Genomic DNA, 24,258 nt, shown 5'->3' on the forward strand with positions numbered 1-24,258 from the left:
CATTTTATTTTCAGATGCTGACCACCTGCTAAGCCACAGAAATGCTGCCTTCAAACACCAGTAAAAGACTTTGAAAAGGAACAGGCGTGGCTCTAATTTCCATCGTACTGCTGCCTTGAAATGGGGATCAAAGCTCCAGCCTGGGGGAGAGTTGCTTTACTTTTTCCCCCCTTTTCCCACCCTGGTTTTTATTACCCACATGTAAGTTAAAATCCTAGCTTGCTTGCTGGTCTGTGGCAGTGGCATCAGAGATAGTGTGTGCTGGTTTGGGCTGGGATATAGTCAATTTTCTTTATAGTAACTGCCATGGGCTGTGTTTTGGATTTGTGCTGAAAATAGTGATGATAATTCAGGGATATATTTGATTTTGCTGAGCAGTGCTTACAAAGAGTGAAGGCCTTCTCTGCCCCTCACTCCACACCACCAGTGAGGAGGCTGGGGTTACACAAGGAATTGGGAGGGGACACAGCCAGGACAGCTGAGCCCAGCTGACCCAAGGGATATTCCATATCAAATGGCTTCATACTCAGCACATAAATCTGGGGGAAGAGGAAGGGGGAGCTGGATATTCAGAGTGATGGCATTTCTCTTTCCCAGTAAGAGTCACATGTTCAGCCATTCCCCCGATTCCTGGGGGTGTCTCAACGCCCTCCTGCTGGGAACTGGTGAATGAATTCTTTGTTTTGCTTTGCTTGTGTGCACAGTTTTGCTTTACCCATTAAACTGTCTTTATCTCAACCCACGAATTTTCTCACTTTTACCCTTTGGATTCTCTCCCCCACCCCACTGGGGGGGCGTGAGCGAGTGGCTGTGTGGGGCTGAGCTGCCAGCTGGGGTTAAACCATGACAGACAAAGGGAGGGGATGATGTGCACAGGGAGCTGGAAACCTGCAAGCAGCAGAGCAGTTGCTCCTTCTCCAGGACATGGAGGAGCACCATCAGCCTCCCAGCTCTCTGGGAGACAGCATCTGAACCTCTCCTTGGAAAAGGAAGATCTAGCAGAGCTCACCACCCCAGAGAAGCTCCAGCCTTCCCAAAACAACAGCACGAGCAAGTCTTATCCCTTCCTTCACCAAAACCAGAACCCAGAAATGCCTTCCTTCTAGGTTAAATTCTCTTTTTGCCTTGCTCTAAACCACAGTATTTCTGTTCCCATATTTGGGCACTTTGAAAGAAGGCAAGCATAGGATATGGAGGCTTTAAAAAGCCAAGAAAGACAAAATGTTTGCTAGAGATCAGAGCTCAGGCCCCTTTGAGGGGTGGCACAGGAAAAGGCAGAGCACACGCACATCTTGCTGTGAGCTCTGAGTGCCTGGCTCTGGGATGCCCTACCCTGGTCAGCCTTCCTCAGGGAAGGCTAATTGCAGCCTAATCCTCAGAGTCTGCATAGTGACCTCCCTTCTCACAGTAACATGCTTACTCCAGCTTTGCCCCACACTCTTTAGGTTTGACACTGATTTTTTTACATACAAAGCTTGCATCTGAGGTGACAATTTTCTGTAGAAAGGCCCAGTTGAAGCCTCATTTGGTGTCCAGGAAAAAACATATTATCTGCTACTTTTTTCTGCACACTCCTCACTAAATAAGAATTGCATGTACACTTCCAAATCAGCCATTGGCATGTGTACTCCCAGTTCTCTGGAAAACATTGGGCAATTGGATAGCAAGTAGTTACACTCTGTGAGACAGCAGTAAATGCAGCGTTATACATCCATGCTCTCCAATGCAATTATATGGGTTTTCATTAGTGAAAACCGGCCTGATGGCTCCAAAATCAGCAAGCAATTCCACTGGCAAATAAAGGCTTGAAGACTTCAAAGTCCATTCAATATCTCTGAAATCCAGCACATGTAAAGTTCCCAAACATTCCCATCTGTGCCTAGCTTGTTTTCTTGGCCTGCAGCATCAAAATGCAGTCATGTCATACAGCAAAGACTGTAAAACTGTGACAGCCCAGAGAGGAGTAAGCTTAGACAGATATCTCTCTAATCATTGCATCCCTTTAGTGCATCCCATCCTGACACACTGCAGGAGAGGCTGGAGTGTGCACTGAACAGCCAGCCTGCCTGTGACACTCAGACTGCTCACAGATGCTCGAGCACACGCCAGCTTTCCCTCGGATCTGAAGCTGCAGCTTTGTACAAATGGATCAGGACAAAGCTCTGCCTGCACTACCCACTGATACTACCAGATACTGACAGGACTGTGTCACAAGGCACTGCTCCATGAGCCAGGAGCACTTTTCTACTGACCTCAGTGTACTGCTGAACCACGTTCTCAGGAGTTGGTCCCATGAAGAGATAGAAGTCGAGGATCCCTCCAATAGTGCGGAAAGTCAAAGATGGGTTTGGAGACAGAGTAACATCTAAAAGGGAAAAAAAGGCCCTCAGCACAAACCAACTCTGCACTATACATGGGAATGGGTCAAGAATGCATCAGGGGAGGTTGAGACTCAGCATCAGGAGGCATTTCTTTACTGAGGGTGGGCAAATGCTGGAACAGGCTTCCTAGAGATGTTGTTGATGCCTTGAACCTGTCAGTGTATAAGATCATTTAGACAATGCCTTAACAACAGGTTTAGCTTTTGGTCAGCCTTGAAGTGTTCAGGCAGTTGTATTACAAGTATGTTTCATGTCCAGTCCAACTGAAATATTCTCTCCTATTCCATCCACCCTAGCTGTGCACCCTGGGCACTTCTGTGCACCTTGTGGGTATGACTGGATGAGCAAACAGAGCCTGAAGGTAGGCAGGCCCAGTGTTTCCGTAATCTCTGCTTTCAGATTGGCATGGTGCAGCAATATCTCACAGAAACCCACACAGAGTAAATTGCATAGATCCATTTGTCTCCGTTTCATATTTATACAAAGGATCAACAAGTTTGTGTTTAGGGTTGCTCTATGCTATTTTAATCTTATTGAAAGCCATTGTCTGCCAGGGGAAACTGATTTTATAGACTAAGTGAAGATTCTCCTTTTCTGAAATTATACCACTACATTAATGCAGTAAGGTGACCATGGCAACACACAAAACTATTCTCCAAAGACAGAATATAGGATTAACCTAAACTGATTTGATTTTGTTATGCCAATCTCAGAGGAAATTTCTTCCACCTTCTTCTTTCTCTCTATTTGCATATATTTTCATTAAAAAGTTAAGAATGTATTTTCCCTGAAAATGCCTAAAAATGTCCAAATTCCTTGTTAAAAATTCATTCTACTGAAATCCATTTGAAAAATCTTTGGAAAAAATCTATTCGTCCTGGAAGCTTAGTTAGCCACACAGTCACTTATGTTTGTATCACATTAAAAAGCAGTCAGTAAAACAGTATTTGATATTTACTAATCTATCATATTTCTATATACAGTCCATCTAGAGAATTCCTATATCTTTTTACCTTGTGCATTGGAGTTCAGAAGGAGAACACCGTGGGCATTGGCGTCTGGTTCTACGCACATGTAGAAAGGGTGAACTCCATAGAGGTTGGCAAATGACTGAAACATAAAGAACACATGAACTATCACTTGACTTTGCTATTTTTTGTAGCTTTTGTCAGGTAGATACACATGCACAGACAAGGAAATAAATTAATTCATAGTTAGAGACTTATTTTGAAAGGTTGGAGATTTTTTCATCTAAATTTGTGCAAAGTCAAATTGATTGAAAAAGTTTTTTTTTTCTGCCGTATCACAATGGAATTTTTTAGCCTTTCCCATTTAAACCTTTGATACTCTGCTAAATCCTTCAAAATGGCATGAGTAAGAATCACTTTTCTAGTTAAAACAGACTCAGCCACTGACTCCAGTTCAGCCAAATATCTGATGAGTCCTGCTGGAGTCCCGCTTGTTTGGATGAACAGGGATTGATCCAAGCATGAAATGCAAAGCTCTCCTGAACCAGGATCTTGGCACACAATATACTTTTTCCTGAAAACTGCACTGTGAGAAAGCTTCTGATAAAAGGTTTCAAAGTTCCCTCAAAACATTCACGGCTTTGTCTTTAACTAAAACTGATGATACCCGCGAAGCTTGTGACGTTCCATGTTTGCCACCTCCCTTTGGTGACACAAGCTAGGACAAAGTGCTGCAGAGTGAATTACCGTCGGTGCCTGGTCCCTGGCGTACATGCCATAGGTAACAAAGTCCATGTTGTGCTTGAAGGTTGGGTGCTCGTGTTCACCAAAGCCATACACAGAAGTGGATGGCACAGCGGTGGTGATCTGAAGGAACTGGTTGGAGAAAAACAGATCAACCAGGGGACTGTCCCACCTGTGAGAAACAGAGCCAGCCAGAATTAGTTTGTTTCTCTTTGGAAAGTACTATTCTAAGTTCATGTCTGGCTATTTATACTCTTTATGTATTTTGGAGAATAACAGTATTAAAAATTCATTAAATTTTATGCATGTGTCTAAAGTGCTTAACCTAACACATTAAATTCATCTTGCAATAGTTGAAGATATCTCATCTACTTATGCAAAAAGAATGCATCAATATAATTTTTGAAAAGAGCAACTAAAACAACAGAAGACAGACTATAAATCTATTATCAAAATAAGTGGTTGCTTATGCTATTTCTATGACAACCAACGTGAAAGGCTAAAAATTGTAATTACACAGTGGAGTTCAGAATACTTAATGAGAACAACAGACATTTTATCAGCTTTTTTTAATGTTTTGCTGTATCAAGACCCAAATACCCCCAACTTCATGCAGGTGCCTAAAATAGAGGTATACTTTTCTCTAGACTCTGCTTGAACAAGATGTTTTTATTGTGATGACTCTCCTGCTTCTCTCACCAGCTTAATGCATTTATTTCTATTGAATCATCTGTGGACACAGGCTCACATTTTAATTAGGTGCTACATTCTGTTTCCTATCTCTAAAGCTATAATGAGCTGCAAGTTAGATGGGGGATAACATAGTCAAGCTGTGGAGAAGTGTTTTGTTAATGGTCATGTGTATGCCATGAGTAGCTCATTTAGATAGCACCCTCTCGAGCCTTGTTTAACCATGAATTTGTTACAGCTAATTAAAATAAATGAGCCTAAGCCATAGAGCACAGAAGTGGCATAACTCCCCTTTTAATGTTCTTCTGTCAATGATTTTGACAAAATTAAATGGTTGATCAAATTGACTGGTAAATCAGAGAAATGGGAGACGGGCTGTGTTGGTGGGGAGCAGCTCCACCCTCATGAGGAGAGCACTCTGGAGAGTGGCCTGCCCCCTGTGCCACCAGCACCCCTTCCCGGGGACGAGTCCCTGCTGCTGGGAGGACTGGGAGGGCACCACTGCTCCCACCACACTGGCAGGCTCTCTCCTCGAGGCTGCAAGGACAGCTGCTCATGGATAGGCACTACCTTGCCTCTCCATGCAAAACTCAGGCACAAGCTATCCCTAAACTTTCCTGGACACATCCAAAGTCACACACAGGTACTAAAGGGTCTGTGTGTTTTTTTTAGAAGTCTATTTGTCCTTTCTTACAAGCAGAAGAAGTAAGAATTTGTATGTAACTCTTGATATGTTTTTTTGCCAGCAGGAACCCCTCCCTCCCTCCTTTCCATCATCTCCACCTACATGCAGTACTGAATAAAATTATTTTCTTTTAGGAGGGTTGTGCATGCAAAACATCCCTGAGAATTAGATCCAGTCTTTCACAAATAAAGGCCTTTCTGCAAGAAGCAGTCGCTGTGCAAGAATAGGGATGGGCTCTGGAGCTGTATTCCTGCCCAAAGGAAAACTGTCACACAGCTCTGTTCTGTGCCAAGACAGGAAGGGTCACTGCTCTGAGCAGACCAGAGGGATAAGAAAACCTCAAACTATACCAGAGGGGAAATGCTTTTGAAAAGTTTAAGTATCTGTCCTAAGTCATTGAGCTCTCCCCATGATGTCTGTTCAGAGGGCATGAGGCTTTGTATATTTGTGGCACCCACATTATGGCATGGACATTTCCTGTCATGAGAACTCTTAGTGTTACCATGGCATTAAAGTATAACTTCATTAAAGTATTACTGCAGCTCAGCAAGTCCCCTTCCTGGCCAGGAGGGTCACTGGGGTGGTGCAAATGACAGCCCTAGGAACAAGCCTTCTGCCCCACCATATCTTTGCATGTTGTGGAGAAACTGGTTTCTGACTCATGCATTCCTTCAGGCAACTCTACCTCTGCATGACATTGCCATAACAGCGCCCTGCTCTGCACCCCTCCATGGCTCAGCTCCCTGGGGCTGCCACCCCCACCAGCACAGCTCCCCATCAGCCTTGTCCTTCCCTAGACCTCTGCATGCCAGCATAGCTAGGCACTAAATATAGCATTAACCATGACATAAAAAGGCTGGTAATGACTCTCTTTTTTTTTCCTGGGCATCATTATGTCATCTCCATCTGAAGGAAAGCATGAACAGGTTTTCCCCTGGCACTATTCTCTGCCTTCACTCCAAGCAGCTTCCAGAGCCCTTGTGCTCTCCAGCACACCATGGTAGCTGTTGTGCTACTTTATGTGTTTGCTCATGTAGTGTTGGCAAGGAGCAATCATTTAAATGAAAAAAAAAATGACATTCCTTAAAACCTTGGATGCAATAAAAGAAAATGTCATATTTCTCCCACCTTCCCTCCTGCTGGCTTAAAGCAAATAGAAGGAACAAAACAGGAGGGAGCATAAAATGACATTATGCTTGCAGGAATTTGCATGGTTCTCCTTCAAGAGTCCTATGAACCATAAAACCACTGTGATGGACAACAGAAGGGGTCTTAAAAATGTAAAAATACAGCTGAACAGTTGCTCACTGTCAAAAATGCAGCCCCTGATAGAAGTTAAACAAGGCAAAGTCTGTCAGGACAAGAACCCTTCTTTTTTGCACAAGAGGTAATAGCTGCAGTCACATTTACTGCTGAAAGTCATAAGCTGTTAGTGTGTCTGTGGCAGGAGCACTCCTGCCCATGGAAATACAAACCAGCCTCCCCACACATCTGCCTGGCCCATTGTCTTTGAGCAGTCCTCCTGTCCAAGGAGTCTGATTGATAAAAGCTGCTCTTTTCTTCCATATACAGTGCACTATACTAAAGAGTAAAACTCTAATTTTTAACCTCTTATCAGGAAAAAAAAAGAACGACTCAGATTGAAAAGGTCTCTGTAAAAATTAACATTTTTGACCAGCAAGGGAACTAGTGTCACACCAGCATTGAAGCCATGGCTATCAGGATGAAGCATAACTGGAGTGGACCAAGGAAGCAGTGTTAAAAGGAAGGTGAGTAAGCAGACAGATAAAACATCCTGCTCATGTTGAAGCTCATGACTAACATTGTCACAATGTTGAGGGGGATGACTAAAAGGCTGTACAAGATGGTTTTCAGGAGTGCAATCATCAGCCCTTTGTAATGTGAACTGGACATGATGGTTTACCTCTCTGAACAATACTCTGCTGAGGTTTATTGGAGGCCAATGGCTGCAGGGTGTGCAGTGGCCCAAAGCACTGATTCACCTGCCATGAGCAACCAGCTGGTGGCACTTCTGAAGGTGGTCTGACACAAGCTCCAGAATGAGCAGACTTGGGACACAGATATGATACATCATTAGGACAGGCAGTGTGCATTATCTGGACATTCAAAAGTAATTTTAAGTCGGAAGCAGTTTGGTCTTTTTTTTTCCTTCCCGTTGCAAGGAATCCTGGCGAACTGAGCTCATTATTTGAAGTTGTACACAACTGGTCCCCTCAGTCACTTGGAGAAAACATCCTCTATAACATCTGCTTTTCTTGGCCTCCAGACCACCCCATATATTATCTGTGTGCAAATTTAGTTGTAACTTCCCACAGCTACCCAAAAAGGGAGTCTAAGCCTCCTGGCAAAGCTTGGGCACACCCTTCCAGAGGGCCTGGGCTACCACAGTATGCACAGGCTGCCCATAAAGTGCTAAAGCCCCCTAGGGAGTGGGGAGTACACACTCTATTTTCAAATGAACCTCAAATAAACTGATTGACTCAGCACACTGGAGCTGCTGAGGACCATCACCTAAGGAGCCCAGATCTCAGATTGCTAAAAATACTTCCATTGACTGCTGGTTTTGGCTGGAGCTAACCTTCTTCATAGCAGCTGGTATGGGGTGATGTTTTGGATTTGTGCTGGAAGCTGTTGATAATTCAGAGATGTTTTAATTACTGCTGAGCAATTCTTAACAGAGCACAACAGGGCTTTGCTGTTCCTTACACTGCCCCACCAGCAAGGAGGCTGCACAAGCAGCAGGGAGGGGACACAGCTGGGATAGTTGGCCTCAAGGGATATCCCATACTATATGGCTTCGTGTGAGCATTGAACCTAGCAGGAAGGTTGGCTGGGAGACTGCTGCTCAGGGAGTGGAAGGTGTCAGTCAGATGGTGGTGAGTAATTGTTGTCATTTGCATCACTTTTCTTTCTTGGGTTTTATCTCTGCTATTTTCCTTTTAATTACATTATTATTATTATTATTATTATTACTGTTATTATTGTTGTTGTTATTATTATTAATAATATTATTATTGCTACTACTACTTTTACTTTTTTTCCCTGTTATTAAACTGTTCTTGTCTCAACCCATGAGTTTTCTCATTTTTACCCTTCTGATTCTCTCCATCTTTCAGTCAGGTGTGAGCAAGCAGCTGTGTGGTTCTTGGCAGCTGGCTGGGGTTTAACCATAACAGTTTTTCACAACAGCTGTATTCCTTATTAGCTGTAACTCTTGGGACACCACTGGAGTGCAGAAGGTCCACCAAGAATGAATTTTGATATGTTTATCTTACTTAAAGGTGATTTGTCAAGTAGGTGGAGAAAATCAGCAGGAATAATCAACAGATTTTCCACAAACGTGACATTTATAAAAAAATAAGAAGTGCAGAGTATATTTACAGTTATTGACACATTTCTGCTCTACTTCTACTGTATTCATTGTGTGATATCAGGAAATGTCCTATAACTCACTGGATATACAATGCTTAAAAAAAACACTTGGTAAGTGATATACCTACAATATTTCTTGGCTAGGTAACATAAATCTTAATGATTAGAAGACTAAAATAATGGCTCCTACAAATTAGGAACAAGCCCATTCTATCCGTGATGCATACAATTTCCTCCCCTTGCTTCCAGCAAAACTGCAGTTATGACAATAGCATTATAAATCATTCTAATAGCCTTGCCTATGTAAAACACCTTCGTGGTAAGTGGTGTCTGTGCTAAAAATAAAAAAAGGCAGCTGAACTCTACAGCAGCCTTTTTGGAAATTAGGGAAAATCTTTATTAGTTTTTTTGTGTAGTATATTCCCAAGTGCAATAGCAAATGAGGTATTCCAAATGCTTAATAGAAAGTAGTCCCTATCTGGCTTGCAAAAAAAATGTTCTGCCTTCCATTATGTGTGTGACATCATGAAGGAAAAGCCAGGATATTAAAGTGGAGAATCAAATCAGTAGTCCATCCCTCTGCAGCCTGTCTCCAGCAATGGCCCAGGCCAGATACCACAGAGGAAGGCACAAGATGTCACTCAGAGCCAGTCTTGCAATAATCTGCTTATGGAGGAAGTTTCTGGCTGTTTTCATAGAATTAACTGATGTTGTGAAGCATGGAGACAGAAGCATTTGGGAGTTTTATTTTCCTACAGATGATTTTTTTATTATGCCTGAATGTGTATCCTGCTAGGCCTCCTGTGCCAGTGCTGCCCTGGGGCAATGAGTCCCACAGAGTAATCACACACTGCAAAACAAGCATGTGTTTGTTATTTATCACTGTCTTAAAGCACAGTTCCCAGCCATTTACTGTGTTTTTGAGAAAATCTGTGCTTTCTTGGAGCCTTCATGCTCTCAGTTGATAGCACCTCCTCCAGTGGTTGCTGTTGTCAGTGTGGCAGGAGCAGCAAGGAGAACAGTGCTTAACCTGAGTGTAGGTGCCACAAAACAACCCACAGGCTCTTTAGCTTGCTCACCTGCCTTAGTACAACACAGGATTTTCTCTCCTGTTTTACTAATGTAGGATCTTGGCCAAGCACAGGACAGCTTCCCATAAGAGCTGCAAGATCAACCAGGATATCCTAAGCAAAGATTTACTAAACTAAAGCCAATCTCTGGACATCACATTTTTCCACTGACCACACCAATTTTGCCAAATCCTTATTTTCCATGATGGGAGTAAAAGGACGCTCCCTGCAGTCTCCACTGCCCAACAATGCTGGTAGTTTGGGAGCTTCTCCTCTGGGACAGGAGATTCATGCACTAGTCCCTGACCCTCATGGTTCAGAACTGTGACTTGCAGCCTTAAATCAGATGCAGGTTTCTGGTTTTCTTGTGGAAAGGAGAAAGCACCTGACTTCTGGATGGGAGCAGAAGCTTTGCTGTGTCTCATCTGATCCCCTTGGCATCTCCCTAGTGAATGTGAGGACATGGCACCTCTTTACCCCCATGGCTTTGCATAGCTAGTGGCACAGTAAAGGACCTTGCCTGGCTAGTGGGAAAAGAGCAGGAACATTGGAGAGGGAGAATAGCAGAGCAGAAGGAGGCAGGATGGGATGGGACAGAGAACAGACAGCAGTGGATGAGAGGGAGAAAAGTAAGAGGGAGTAAGCCAAGAGGCATTGCTGGGAGAACAAAGGGAGGCAGCCCAAGAGCTCCTGGTCCCAGCAGCCCCCAGCAGTGCCTGGATCATCTCCCTGCATGACTCTGTCTAATTTTCACCCCATGCAGGCAAAGCAGCAGCTGTCAGCTGATTAGCTTGGAGCAAGCTGAAAATGTAGCAGGACTTGGCCTTTTATTCTTGCTCCTGGCTCTGCTTGAGGTTTGCAATCAGTTGTTAATGTCTCTCCCCTCACACAGTTTACTCCCTTCCCCTGTTATTGTGATTACATGGAGCCCTGAGTTTGTCCTGCCCTCCTTGGGTAGCTCAGCTAGGTCTCCCTGCATGCAGTGAGTGTGAGAAATGCCCTTAAATCACACTCAAAGCCTCCTCTGCCTCTCCCCTGCAGCATTTCTAATGTGGAATGAAATCATTCCTCACAAGGAGGAGGCTTTGTGCACAGGGGTACCAGAGTGGGGATAGGGTTTTCTGTCAAGCAGACAGGAGCCTGACACTCCATTGCTTCCCAGCACAAAGCCAGGGATGGAAGGACAGACTGCAGCTCGGAAAGGAGGACGGGGAAACACAGGTGGGGGCTTTGAAACAGCCACCCAAACCTACACTGTGTTTCTGCTTGGGACAGGCTGCTTCCTTCCCAGGCGGACTGTCAGGTGTGCCAGAGCATGCTGGGCATCATGAGGGATTTAGGCTTTCTTGGGGGGTAGGTCAGCCAGCAGCATGGCTCTGCTAGCAAGGGATAAGAAGCATAAGGGAAAGCAGATTTCTGAGGATCTGGAATTGCTTTACTATGGGGAAGTTTTCCTCAGAGATATTTAAAAGGTCCAGGAGAGACCCCTGACCTGGTTTGCTGCAGACACAAGTTATTATCCACCCCCACCTGGGGAGTGCAACTGCAGCACCTGTTGAAGAGGTTTTATTTGCCCACATTGATTGTTCTGAGCAGTGTTTGTGTGCACACAGAAATCAACAATTGACTCAGCTGTTCATTGAGGCAGAAGGCCATTGCTGTTCACATCCTAAAGCAGGAGGCTGAAGTCCCTCCAGGTGTCAGGCACTTGCCTGTTTCTCAGGGACACACAGCCTGCCCTAACCTGGCCTGGGCACAGACACCACCACCTGTGCAGCTCGGTGCCTGGGAGCCCTGCAGCAGCTGCTCCCACTTCTGGAGGAACCCAAAGGAGAAGATTTGGTTTTCAGCATTCAAACCTGCCTTTGGGCAGGTTGAACTAACATGAAAATCTACTTAGCCTGCCAGATGCCACCAGTGCACCCCTTGACCCAGGCAGTCAAGTGCAGCCTCTGATGGGAATGTTCCTATAATGCTGCTTGCTGAGGGCTCATCCTCCCAGTAAAGTAAATGCAGCCAACCATAGATTTTAGGCCAGGATATATAACCTGCATTCCTGTTTTGAAAGATTCCATCTGCACAGCTCTTTTGGTAGCTAAGGAGATTGCAAATCCCTCTAAGACAGGTTGTGGAGCTATCTCTGAGCACCTGCATTTCCTCACTCTGACAGGATGGACAGGCAAACAAATGAAGGGGAAGCATTTTTGCTCCTCACACAGGGAATACAACTAAACTGAATATCATTCAGCTGTGAGAGGAATGGCTCCCTGACAGGATCCTTTAGACTACAGTATTGGCTGTGCCCTTTCACATGAAACCAGAATTCCCAGGAACATACAATTTCCCTTTCTGTACACAAAATCCTGTGTCTCTGCTGGTGATGATATTTTGGGAGCAGCCTTGCCACTGCTTGCAGGATAGAAGTCCATTATTTGTGCATTATATTCACCCACAATTTCCACTTTTTGGGCTTGGCTGGGTTTCAGGAGCACTCGTTTACCTGCCTGGAGGCAGTGTACAATTTCCCATGGGATGCTGGAGAGCAGAGCATCACTGCTGCTGCTGTGCCAGTGCTGCAAACCAAGGCTGCCCTCTGCCTCCCTGGGCTCTGCAGCACAGCACGGCTGCACCCACACCTCTGCTGCTGCTGCTGCTGCTGGGCACGGGCCTTGCTGCACAAAGAGATAGAGGGGAATGCAGGAGGCTTCCCCAGGCCCACAGCAGGGCACTGAATGTGCCCTCCTGGAAACCTGCTCAGTGGGGTTGTGTCCCTCTCCTGACTTGTGTCCCTCTGCCTGTCACTGGAGCTGTGCCTTTGGCAGACCCTGCATCTGCTCCACGGCAGTCCCTCCCCTTAGCTGGGACATCTCAAGTTTGACCAACCCTGGCTAAAGCCTTGGGGTCTGGGTGAAGGTGGGGAGGGCTGAATGAGAATGGGTCATGAGCTAGGCACTTATGCATTCACCCCTTACACCAGCATTCCAATTAATAAGCCTTTACAGGAAGAAGAAGAAAACTGGGCCTTTAACAAAACCCCACTGTTTACACAGAGCTGTTAAGTCTAATGAGAAATTAAATTATTTTTGTTATTAGAGTAATGCATAATGCATGCATTTAAAATAGCTTGCATAAATAAGACTTTACAGAATTGACTGTGACATGTATAAAGAGATGCCATGAGACTGTAGTTCAAAAGGATGGTCAGCTCATTAAAAACCCAGCATGATGGTTCCACCTGCAGACCATTCTTGGGGCTGTATGGTCTCATTTGCATCACTCATGTTAAGCCATCCTTAAATTGCTCACTGCTGCATTCTTAAAAGCAGCTGCCAGGAATGCACCTTGATTGGGACTCTCTTTCTAAGTAGCATTATGCACTAGAGATGTGTTGATGGAAGCCAAGGAAAACGGAAATTGTGACACCTGGTGACATTTGTTAGTGAGAGGAGCTTTTGCTGAAGTTAAACTTATAGTACTAGCTTGAGAAAACAAATGGTATTTTTGCAGAGCGACAACTAGAGCCAGTGCCACTCAGTGACATCAGTGGAAATCAGAGGCTTACAGCCTCCACTGCTTTGACCTCCCTAGACCTGCCTGCTGGAGAGTGTCAGGAGATCTGGCACTTAGTTCCTGACACTCAAATTTCAGAAATCTTAGCTCAGTGCTTTGATGAGTTGAGTTTACCAGCATCCAAAGACATGAAATTGTAGCCTCAGAAGTTTTTTGACTTACTGCATAAACTTTTATACATGCACATAGATAATTGTCTGTTACACGGGCACATACCCCCATTAATAATGAAAGTCCTTCCAGGACAAGGCACAAATCTGCATTTACACCTTGTCCCACAGACACAAGCAACAGGGTGTAGGTAAAGAGTGCTCACCTCATCACACCTAACTTTTACAAAAAGCAATATGAATCATGTGTAGTACTCACAGCACAGTGCCAGTGCTCTTCCTCTTGATCTTTAAGTGTGTGGAATCATCGGAGAACTCCACCTCATAGTTGGCTTCTTCAGCAGTGACCCCGGGGCCATCGATCTTCAGTGGGACTTCAAAGCGCTGCGCGTTGGGGTCGTAGAGCTAGAGCGAGGTGAGCAGGGGGCAGGTCAGATCACTCCTTAGCAGGCAGTGCTTTGGTTAAATGATTCCAACCCCCAAACACTCACCCTGAACCGCAGTCTATCCTTGGTCTGGAACTCCACCTCAAAGACGATCGGGGAAATGTCATTTCCGAAGAGGGACAAGGCCTGGCGCTTGTTCAGCGTGACTCTGCAGTGCAAACACGGGCTGGTGACCACCACGAGGGATCACTGGCTGAGACCACCCTCGGGCAGGCCAGGGGAACCACCCAGCTACACTGTGGCAGCTCTTTAAAAATAAATCATTGACTTACTGAGAGAGATAATCCCTGAGGCCAGTTTAGGCCTTCCTTGATGTTAATGGATAAAACAGAGGCCACCAAAGAAAGGAGACCTCGTAGTTTGCTGAGACACAGCTGCCAGGGCAGGAGGGAGCACTCTGTGCCTGCACCTGGTTTCCTCACCTGAGGTGTGGCGAGAGCACAAGCCCCAGTTCTCTGGCAATGCACAGAGAAGGGTGTCCCTTTCCCTCCCTGGGGAAGGAAAGTTTTCGGGGCAATGTGTTCGGGAGAGCGCCCGGGGCGGCAGCGCGGGCCGTGGGGCAGTGCCGGCCTGCAGCACCCGGGGAGCCTCCCGCACGGACTCACCTCCAGCCCTTGTCGGTCTGCTCGGGGCTCCCGCTGCGGGCGTAGCCGTAGGGACTGTTCTCCGGGAAGAAGCACCAGGGAGCGTTGGGCACGTCGCTGGAGCACCAGGTGCAGCCCCGGGCCTCGCAGGCCTCCCGGGAAGCGCCGGGCTGCGGGTGGCAGTCAATGCGCTTCTGCACCGCCACGCTGCCGGGGCACTGCGCGTCCTGCTCCTCGCCCAGGCACCCGCCCAGGGCTGAGGGGGAAAAGCCGTCAGAGCAGCAGGGAACCGCGTCAAAAACCCCGCAGCGCCGCAAACCTCAGATATTATTGGTTCTGGATGTGCTTTCTCCCCGTCTTAGGGCTGGTACCCATTATCCCATGAACTAGGACTGGCCTAGCAGCTGCCTACTCATACCAGAGCAAGAGCAGCAGCCACTTTCTTTTACAAGCCGAGGCACTGGGTCTGCATTATTCTGCACTCAGAGCTGCCTGTGCTCAGCTGAAGCACGACTCGCTTGAAATACTCATACAAAGTTAAATAGCAGCATAATGAAGCTGCTGGTGAGGCATGAGAGCAACACTGCAGGCTGGCAGAGCAGGAGGGAGTCTTCAGTAAGGACTGCTATCAATATCAAAATGTTACATTTTCTGTATAATTATGTTATTCACAGATGTTTTCTAACTATACAGATACAAGTATGTGACAAGCAGCATGTACTTGTATGGTATAAATAGAAAAATAGTGAGTGTATGTTCATATTGGGTTTCTTTTCTGTATCTGACAACTGTATCTACATAGTATTAGTAGTTTGTTTTAATATAGGTATGGTTATGAGTAAAGGGAAGATGCCAGCAGTAAAAGGCATATATTAGTCATTCACAGAATCATCATGAAAAAGAAACTGTGAGTAAGGTGCTAAATTTGCCCTTTTTACAGCTGCAAGTCAAGCCCTCTGGTTGAGAGCCTCAGAAGAGCAGCGGGACCACAAGACCAGCTCCCTGCTGTGCTGACAAACTGCTGTTGGTAAATATTCTCAGAGAGAGCAGGCATATCACTGGCAGCATACTTATTCTGAAGTTAATTTATGTAATTTTAGTCATTACAGCAATATTCCAAGATTAAATCTACTTGAACGATAATTGCCCTTTTCTACAAAATGACTAATACCTCTGCTTTCTTTTTTTTTTTTTTTTTTTATGCGGACTGTTGTGTGCTTGAAAGCCTAAAACATGATTGCTGATGCAGTCTGGGCTTCTCCACAGAAAAAAATTCTACAAGCAGATGTGCACAAGCAGTAATTATGTATACTAGGAAAGTTACAGAATGAAATAGTAGATTTTTGCTAGAGAATGCCATCATGCTGCAATGCCAGAGTTGATTTCCAAGTGGGGGGATATGAACACAGAAAAGCAGGAGTGCCACCTACATTTTTTTTTCAGCAAACTCTCATGCCCCTTTTAGACAGGAACATCTGACACTCAGGTCTGATGCTCCCTGGCTGCTCAGCAGAGCTCACTGCTCACTGCCCCCGTGCCTCATTATCATCTTCTGGAGGCTGGAGTTAACAGGAATTATCTGGCTGTTAACCTGCACCAGCTACTGGGCAGGCACCATTGGTTTCCACCTCTGTTGGTGGGGCAGAGTGTCAGGTCCCATGGGCTGACTGCTCTCTGTCCAGCATTCACCCCTCATGATACATCACATAGAAAAGCTATAAATTCTTATCCTCTTTTTCATCCAAAGCATAATAGGAATATGAATACCCTTCTGCACTCCTGCAATTATTTCTTCTTGGAGCACAAAATAAACAAAACCCATCACATTTCATTTTGGTCTGGAGTGTGTTTTCTAGTGAGAGTCAAATGCAGCATTAGTGTTTTCATGGCTGAAATCAAGAAGAGTATGACTGAACACACCACAGCAGATTATTAATGTAGTGTCATTTTACACAGGATAGGTTTGTGGGAGACTTTTATGAACTAATTTGTATTGTAAAATACTTTCAAAATACTTCTTATGAACGAGATTGTGAATGACTAACCTAGTTCAAAGGAAAAAAACATTCCCCGAGTAGGAGCCAAGAAATTTCTTCCATTTTTTCTCCCATTAATGCAAAGCTTACATTTTCCAGCAAATTTTAAAAACAAAGACTTGGAGGTGTGAGCAGCTGAATAAGGCTGCAACCTTATTCATCCCTTGTTCCTGGATTTACTTCTATTGTAGTACAAATGTGATCACAGCAAGTGGGAAAATACAATTTTCCTTCCCTACTTTTAAAAATAATTTTAAAACCATAATTTTTACTGTATTTACAGTTCATGTCTGTAAACATATGAAGACTAGATCCAAACAAGCAGTTGAATATATAGCAACACCTATGGCTACTTGCTGCTTTTCCATGATAATTTCCATGGGAACAGAAGCTAAAGAAAGGCAGTTGGAAAGATATAGGTGAAAAATAATCCTCATTGATTTTTAAAAACCTTCACTTTAATTTTGAAAAATTGGATTAAAATTAAGGCATAAGGAAGGAATTGAAGTATTACCACACAGTTTTTCATTTAATAATATAAGTATTTACATTTTTGGTTCATCTGTACATTTCAAAGGCATTTGCTGCAGAGGTTTCATCCTTCAGCAACAAAATAATATGTATTCTCCCTTTACTACTCTCTGGACCAAATTAACCTCTGGTATGCTGGAGTAAAAATTACAGAAAAAAACCCCTAACAAAGCAATAGGTATCTTCAGAGCTGAATGATCCCACTGATTCCCTTTTGACTATGCTGGTGCCCAAGTGCTGAATGCACTGTAGGACTAGGGCACATTTCTAAACAAGTCAGCTCTGCTGTCCTCCCACAGTCACCTCAGGTGGAGCCAGTGCCATGCCTGTTCTCTCCTTTTCTATGGAAAACAGTAATTTCTTTTAACAGCTCTTCTATTGTTAGCACTTTTATATTTTGCTTATGAAGCCTAGGACAAAATACAAATGTGGTGTACTTACCTGCAAGCACAACAGCCAAGAAACACAGGCTCCTCATCCTTGCCATGGTTGAAGGAGGACTTGTGCAGGCAGTCTGAAGCATTTTATACAAGTCAGAGGCACGATAAGCACTTGTTCTGATACACAATCAGAAGCATTGCAAATATGTTCTTAGAATTCATATCTTTAATGAGATTATTTGTTACACATGACCTTGACTGTATCTAAGCAGATAAGGTGAGATACAGTCTAATTTTTCCACACACTTTGCTCAACTTCTGAATTCCAGCTTTGAGAGGAAAATGTGATTTTTCCATGACTTCTTAGAAAATTAATTTTTCGGAGACCACCTTTGTTTTTTATTTAACACTAACATGTTCAGACATGGGAGTGCAGTGCTTACCTTTTTCTGATTTAATATTATCTTTTATTATGTATATGGGTTTACAGCACAGATGAAGTTTGGAGAAAAACAGTCAAAGAATTCTCCATTAAAACAAGACAGTGATACTGTGACCTTTACGAAATGACATTTTTCTTCCAAGTACTTGATGGCAAGAACTTTCAGAGCAAAAGTGTGAAAGCTTTGTTCTACGGTAAGACCTGGTTTAGGTAGAATATCTTTCTGGAAGAAAAAAAAAAAACATTTAAAACTAAATATTTTTTATGACTACATTATGTAACATTAGTGCCTATCAGGAAATAAGCCAAACTAAATATATGCAGTGCCAGGCATCACTGGAGAGGAAGATCTGCAGCTCAGGCCATGGTCACACAGCCCCATGTGCTCAGAGTCGAGCAGCTGGACAGAGGGCAGGCTTTTCCCAGGGCTGCAAGGGCTTCTGTCCTGCAGCTGCAAAACACAATATTCATATGAATCTTGCACCCACAGCCATGAGTGTCCAGCCCCAAAAACAGGGGTCACCAAGCTGTTGGTATCATTTGTGTAGCTTGGCACAACACCTGCTGGGCCAAGGGGAATGGGGACCCTCCACAAAAAGCCTCTCATGTGAGTCTTATGTGTAAATTCACTCTCCACTGGAATTTGCTCAAGGTTGTCACATAGTCCCAAATAATTTGTGTCTATACCCTTTGAGTAGCTAAAAAGCATGATAGACAAACACTAAGTGGTAGTGCTGCTGCTTATTTTAACTAATTTATACATTGTTTTTAACCAATATATATCATTCATCGCCCATCTCCATCAAAACTTGGAACACATTGGTAACCTCAAATTGCAAGCAGCATTTTCATCTTTCAAGCTGAGCAGAGAAGGAAGTAATTCCTCCAAGATCAGTAAGAGGCATCAGCACTTTTCCTTGTTTGACAGACCATATGCAATAAGGCAAGGGAGGTGTCATCTCATAGGAACAGGAGTCACCTGCTTCATTTTATGTCTGTACTGTACTAAGTGTGAGGGAATCCCCCTAGGGTTCCTAAGTACTATAAAATCACAAATAATGGCCAAGGAGAACACAGACATGGGATATATGGGCTATGGTGCTCACCAAGCTACTCTACTGCAGTGTAAAACTGTGGGTTTAAATTCAACACCTTTGCAAAGGAAGTGAATTTTTTATAAGGAGGTATGAGGGACAAGACAAAAAAGCAGTTCACATTCACATCTTTATTTGTTACCTACACAAGCTATAATTTACAGACTGATATTTCCTGAAAAATAAAAACAAAACAACCAAAAAACCTCAATATCCAAACACTGTTTCTGAATCTACATAAAATTTTAAAATTTGCAGAATTTACAAATTAATATTCAGAGCAGTTGGGTAAATTATACAACCTCCCTCAATATCCAGGTTCCAAGAGCTTCAAAAGTCATACAGGCACAAGATAAGATATTTTCTTTATACAACCATCTATTTACATAGCTTTTCCCAATAAACGTGGTTCAGTTCTCAAAGTAACTGCCAAGGTTTGCAAAACAGTGTATTTAAAATACATTTAGCAGCATATAAAATTAGATAAAAAGGAAAGACAATTTGCTTAAAAAAAAAAGAAAATGTGAGATGATAGAAACAAATCCGTAAGAAAAATAGATTAAGATATATTTATCATGACATTATGAACATCTAGTCATTGCAGAACATAGGCAAAACACAAAACATAGCCATTTGTGGGCATTTGTGTTCTAGTCCTGAGCACAGAGTACACACAGCTGCACAACTTTGGTCAACACAGATTATATGCTATCAACACACAAATCATATGGCATTTGCTGTTAGCAGGATACAGCCATGTCAGGTAGATGTACTGTTAACAGCTTCTTCCCATCTATTATTCACTCCGCTTTCCTAACAACAGTGGAAGTGACCTTTAAAATCTTCAAACTGCCTCTCATGATCAAAGGCTTATTCCTGGGACATGTTCCTTCCTCTGTTACCCTAAAATGCAAAACAGCTGATCATACTTGTGAGTGAAACACAGCAGAGCACTTTTGTTATATATTTCAGGTTATAATTTTGAGATGGTCATTACAGAAGACTGAATTCCAGTTAATTTAAACTGCAAGTATTACATATGCATACAAATTCAGCCATAATATATAGAGATACATGTGACTGTTGAGACTCAAGCATGTTACCAAGAGGTTATTAAATACAGTACATATTTTAAGGACAGCAGGTCTAGTGGAAGAGTTCACGCATTTTCAGTTCATTCCAGTCATCAGTGTTTAACTACTACACATGCAGCAAACTGCATAGAGTGCACCTCAAATCGATCAATTTATTCCTTTATCCCCTGTAATTTCAATTACTGGCAAGATCTTCATTTGCATCTCCTGTATCTGAGATCTGTCCATCTATAATATTCCGAGCTTTCCAGATCCTCACAGTGCGATCACTGAAAACCAAAACAAAGCAGTATTAGAGCACTGTGAGTACACTGGGGAGGGAGAGAGGGCCAAGGGGCGGCCAGGGACACTTCCTTAAAAGCTTGAGTGCCTTATTCAGAAAGGTATTGTTGGCAAAATACCAGCTCTTTAATGGACATGCAAGGGTTATTCCATCTCCAGGAGACTTCGTAATTTTACATGTACAACGCTGAAGATTCCCTAACCTTATCACAGCACTGGCTATGACCTTCAGCCATCTAAGAATGTATAAAGACTTTATGCCAAAAAAAGTAAAGAGTTGTCAGTCTATCATAAGTAAAAAAAGCACAAAACCATAAGAAAATATGAAGTCCTAACTCTCCAACAAAAAATACCCAAAAAACCCAAACCCATTGGCAAATTGCTAGATAGCACATACCAGTGAGCTGATGTTTAGAAGCCCAGACTGTAGTTATGTACTTTTGGAAAAAAATCACTATTTACACAATTTTAAAGTATGTGTAAATAAAATATCACATAAAATGTGTCACAAAATGCTGTTATAATTTAGAAGTAAAATAAAGAGTTAGTCTTGTTAAATAGCAATTTATTCCATGAAAGGGAAGTTATGAATTTCTCATAAACATTAACTTGAGTGACTAGCCAACACTGATTCATATATTCCTCACAACTCCCTCAAAAGAAACCAGCAGGCTGAGCAGACTTTGTGACAGTTAAAAGTGTTTTCTGACCTGTGCCTTCATTTCACTGTAAATTGTTAGGAACCATCTAAATTTTTTAGACCTTAAGCCCACTGCTAGAAATACCAAAAGACTGAAAATTTTTAATGACAAAAAAAAAAAAAAAAAAGAATTTCAGATGCATGTATGTTCTAAAAGGATTAATAATTTTTAGGCAAACACAGACATAAGCTTTGACTTCTACACCCCTACCTATTAGTGATTAAACATAAAACCTGACCACCAAATATGAAAACTTGGCAATTTTGAAATCCTGCTATGATTCAGAAAGACCTGCTTGTAATTCAGAAGGCCAGAAGCTTCCACAATTGGCACAAGAATGCAACACGTCAGCTTTCACAGCTCCTGTGTTCAGACTACACCACAAAGAGGCTCTGTTGCCATCTCCTGCAACTATATTCTCCATAACAAGGTACTTCTCTTGGTCAATTCCCCTGAGGTTTCAGGTCCCCAATTCGCTCACTTTTACTAAGCAAACAAATATTCAAATCAAGGTGTTTACAGGACAGTAGGATGGCTTGCAAAGCTTCTGCTGTATGCCAGCACTTAAAAGCAAACCAAGCACAAACTAACAGGCATGTGCCATGGCTTTTAGGAGAATTTGCACAGGTAAGGAATTAGTCTCACCAGGAAATAGTAAACTGCAGAAAGTTTATAAAATTCTCAAGTACTGCCAAATTCTCCCTGCCATCCTTGTAGATCAGTGGTCTCCAAACCTGTTCTGATCATGCACCCCCTACCACTAAAATTTTTTTAAGCCCACACTGCTGTGTGTATTTGTTAATTATACAGACATACCACTGAGTTCTAATAATTTATTCCAGCACCCCAGTGGGTCATGCTGTGCATCCTCTGGGGTGCAAGCACCCCACTTTGGGGATGGCTGTGATAGATACTAGCACTGAGGGGCATGGACTGGACAAGGTCTCCTGATGCTTTCTGTGCAGTGAGTTACACATGCCCTAAACACACGTGCATGGACAGGATTCTAGCAGGGGACACAGAAAAGATGCATGGAGAAGAACTCACTCTGCTGCTGTAAAAATCTGGCTGGAGTTGGTGCAGATGGCATTTATTGGGCTGTCATGTCCCTTCATCTCCCCAATGGGTGCAAAGGTGTCCACGTTCCAGAGCTTGAGGGTGCCTCCCCTGCAGGCGCTGAGCAGAACCGGCACCCCGGGCACCAGGCCAAGAGCACAAACCCAGTCCTTATGGGCATTGGGGACTTGCTGAAAGAGAGAAGGCACACAAGTCTCACAGGGCTGCAGAAAATTCCAGAGCAACAAGCACAGAAGTGGAAAAATCCCAAGTTGTAAACCTGATTCCTTGTCCTGCAGCAGTTTTGCTACGTGGCTCTGGGTGGATTCTGCACCTTTAGAGCAAGGACAGTGCTAACTTCCAAGAGTGTTTGTTTTTGTGAAATAATACTGCAAAACAGGAAAAAAAATGTAATATGCACAATTGACCTAATGTGGAACAGAAATCAGTTTAGGATAATGCAAAGTCTGCATATTTTCTAATGCATATTTGAATGCATTTTTGAACACATGGTCTCTGTATATGTTTCAAGTCTCTGTAACTGCTACAAAACACATAGAAAGAAAATCCAAAAAACTGCACAAAAATACACCAGGACGACAGAAGCTGTGTTTGCCTTCTTTCTTTCCTCTTTTCCCACTACACATTATACATTGATTTTGTGATGTTGCACTTCACAGAAACACATTAATTCTTTATTGAGGAAGGGCACTAGCATTTTAGTTCTCATTCAGAAAGCAAAATGCTGCACAGACCAGCTGAGAACCACATCCTTTTGTTGTTCTCACAAATAAATACAAGGGGAAAAATAAAAATATGGGGAAATAATAGCCAAAATTTGCTGTCTTTTGGGGATACCAAATGTGGCTTTTCTCTGGTTCAGTTTGGTAAGAATTGCATTGCTGCATTGCTCATAATGGAGTACATTCAGCTTTCTAGGAACTTACCTTAGTGTTTCATTTATAACATACACAGCTACAACAGCACTGGTAGTCTGTTTCTGCAGCATTCCATGAAACTAGGAATGGCAGCAGGGGGGTGGGGTGGTTGTGGTTTGTATAAATCCCAATTTTGTCACAACAGGGTTTTGTGACTTGGGATGTGCAACATCAAGTGAAGCAGATGATCTCCAAATTCTTTTGAATAGCATGCTTGTTAAGAGATTTTCATTAATTACAGGGGATCAAACCTGGTCAACATGTGTATGCCAAACCAGAACTTCTGATGCAACATTAGCATTTCTGCTGTAAAGCAGCTTGGCTCTGTTTCAGGTTTTGTTGCTGGGTAGATTAAGGAGAGCAGCTGTTCAGTCTGCAACCTTGGAGGTTTTGAAAACTCAGCTGGGCATGGCCTTGAGAACCCAGACCTAACTACAAAGTTGGCCTTGTTTGAACCAGCAGGACAACTTTACATTGTGTGACCTCCAGTGGGCCCTTCCACTCTGAATTATCACATGATTAGCAAAGCAACAGCATTTCTCATTCCCTATAAAAGACCATGAATAAAAATTACTTCTATTCTGTCAAATGCTTCAGTCTCATCTCATTGAAAAACATTCAGCATTTTATAGAAATGAAAGAAGTGTGAGATTATTCTTATCAAGTTCTAATTTTCAAACCAACAAACGGGAAGGCAAAGTAGAGAAATCATGCCCATATACCAAAAGGAAAACAAGGAAAGTTATATAGCTAGTCCAATTTACATACTTATTCACCCCTGATCCTGTATTCTTTCTGATGTTAAATTAATTGCAATAGCAAAAATGCATATTGCATAATTTTTTAATGAGCCTAAAATGCAAGAGTGAAGACACTCCTTAAAACTTTAATGAAGTCACTCTGAGAATACAAAATCTTTCCAGTGCCTATGATTTTGGTACAAGATCCTTAGCATATTTTTCTGGACAGACAGATGTGAGGGCAGATGTCCCAGTATGGGCAAGTGAAGATTTTCTGTAAGATGCTAAATTTATGAATCCTTATTTTAACTGTGAAGTCTTTG

The 24,258-nt window shown here is 43.1% G+C and overlaps 2 protein-coding genes across 8 annotated transcripts in view; both read right to left on the reverse strand.

The window, feature by feature from the left end:
• The window catches only part of LOC134418036 (sucrase-isomaltase, intestinal-like), a 60,100-nt gene extending 42,405 nt beyond the window's left edge, over positions 1 to 17,695 (reverse strand). The window contains exons 1-7 of the mRNA XM_063155886.1: positions 17,650 to 17,695; positions 14,663 to 14,897; positions 14,103 to 14,205; positions 13,871 to 14,016; positions 4,097 to 4,265; positions 3,395 to 3,491; positions 2,253 to 2,365 (exon numbers count right to left, since the gene is read on the reverse strand). Coding sequence (XP_063011956.1) covers positions 2,253 to 2,365; positions 3,395 to 3,491; positions 4,097 to 4,265; positions 13,871 to 14,016; positions 14,103 to 14,205; positions 14,663 to 14,897; positions 17,650 to 17,695 — 909 coding nt within the window. The remainder of the gene's footprint in view (positions 1 to 2,252; positions 2,366 to 3,394; positions 3,492 to 4,096; positions 4,266 to 13,870; positions 14,017 to 14,102; positions 14,206 to 14,662; positions 14,898 to 17,649) is intronic.
• Positions 17,696 to 19,240: 1,545 nt separating this feature from the next.
• Positions 19,241 to 24,258, reverse strand: part of KIF21A (kinesin family member 21A) — an 87,493-nt gene continuing 82,475 nt past the window's right edge. For all 7 annotated transcript variants that reach the window (XM_063155468.1, XM_063155467.1, XM_063155466.1 and 4 more), the window contains 2 exons: positions 22,249 to 22,448; positions 19,241 to 20,487 (listed from right to left, as the gene is read on the reverse strand). In XM_063155468.1, the coding sequence (XP_063011538.1) occupies positions 20,394 to 20,487; positions 22,249 to 22,448 (294 nt within the window). In that variant the 3' untranslated portion in view covers positions 19,241 to 20,393. The remainder of the gene's footprint in view (positions 20,488 to 22,248; positions 22,449 to 24,258) is intronic.

Source organism: Melospiza melodia, chromosome 4 (genome assembly GCF_035770615.1).
Source record: "Melospiza melodia melodia isolate bMelMel2 chromosome 4, bMelMel2.pri, whole genome shotgun sequence".
Classification (NCBI taxonomy): domain Eukaryota; kingdom Metazoa; phylum Chordata; class Aves; order Passeriformes; family Passerellidae; genus Melospiza; species Melospiza melodia.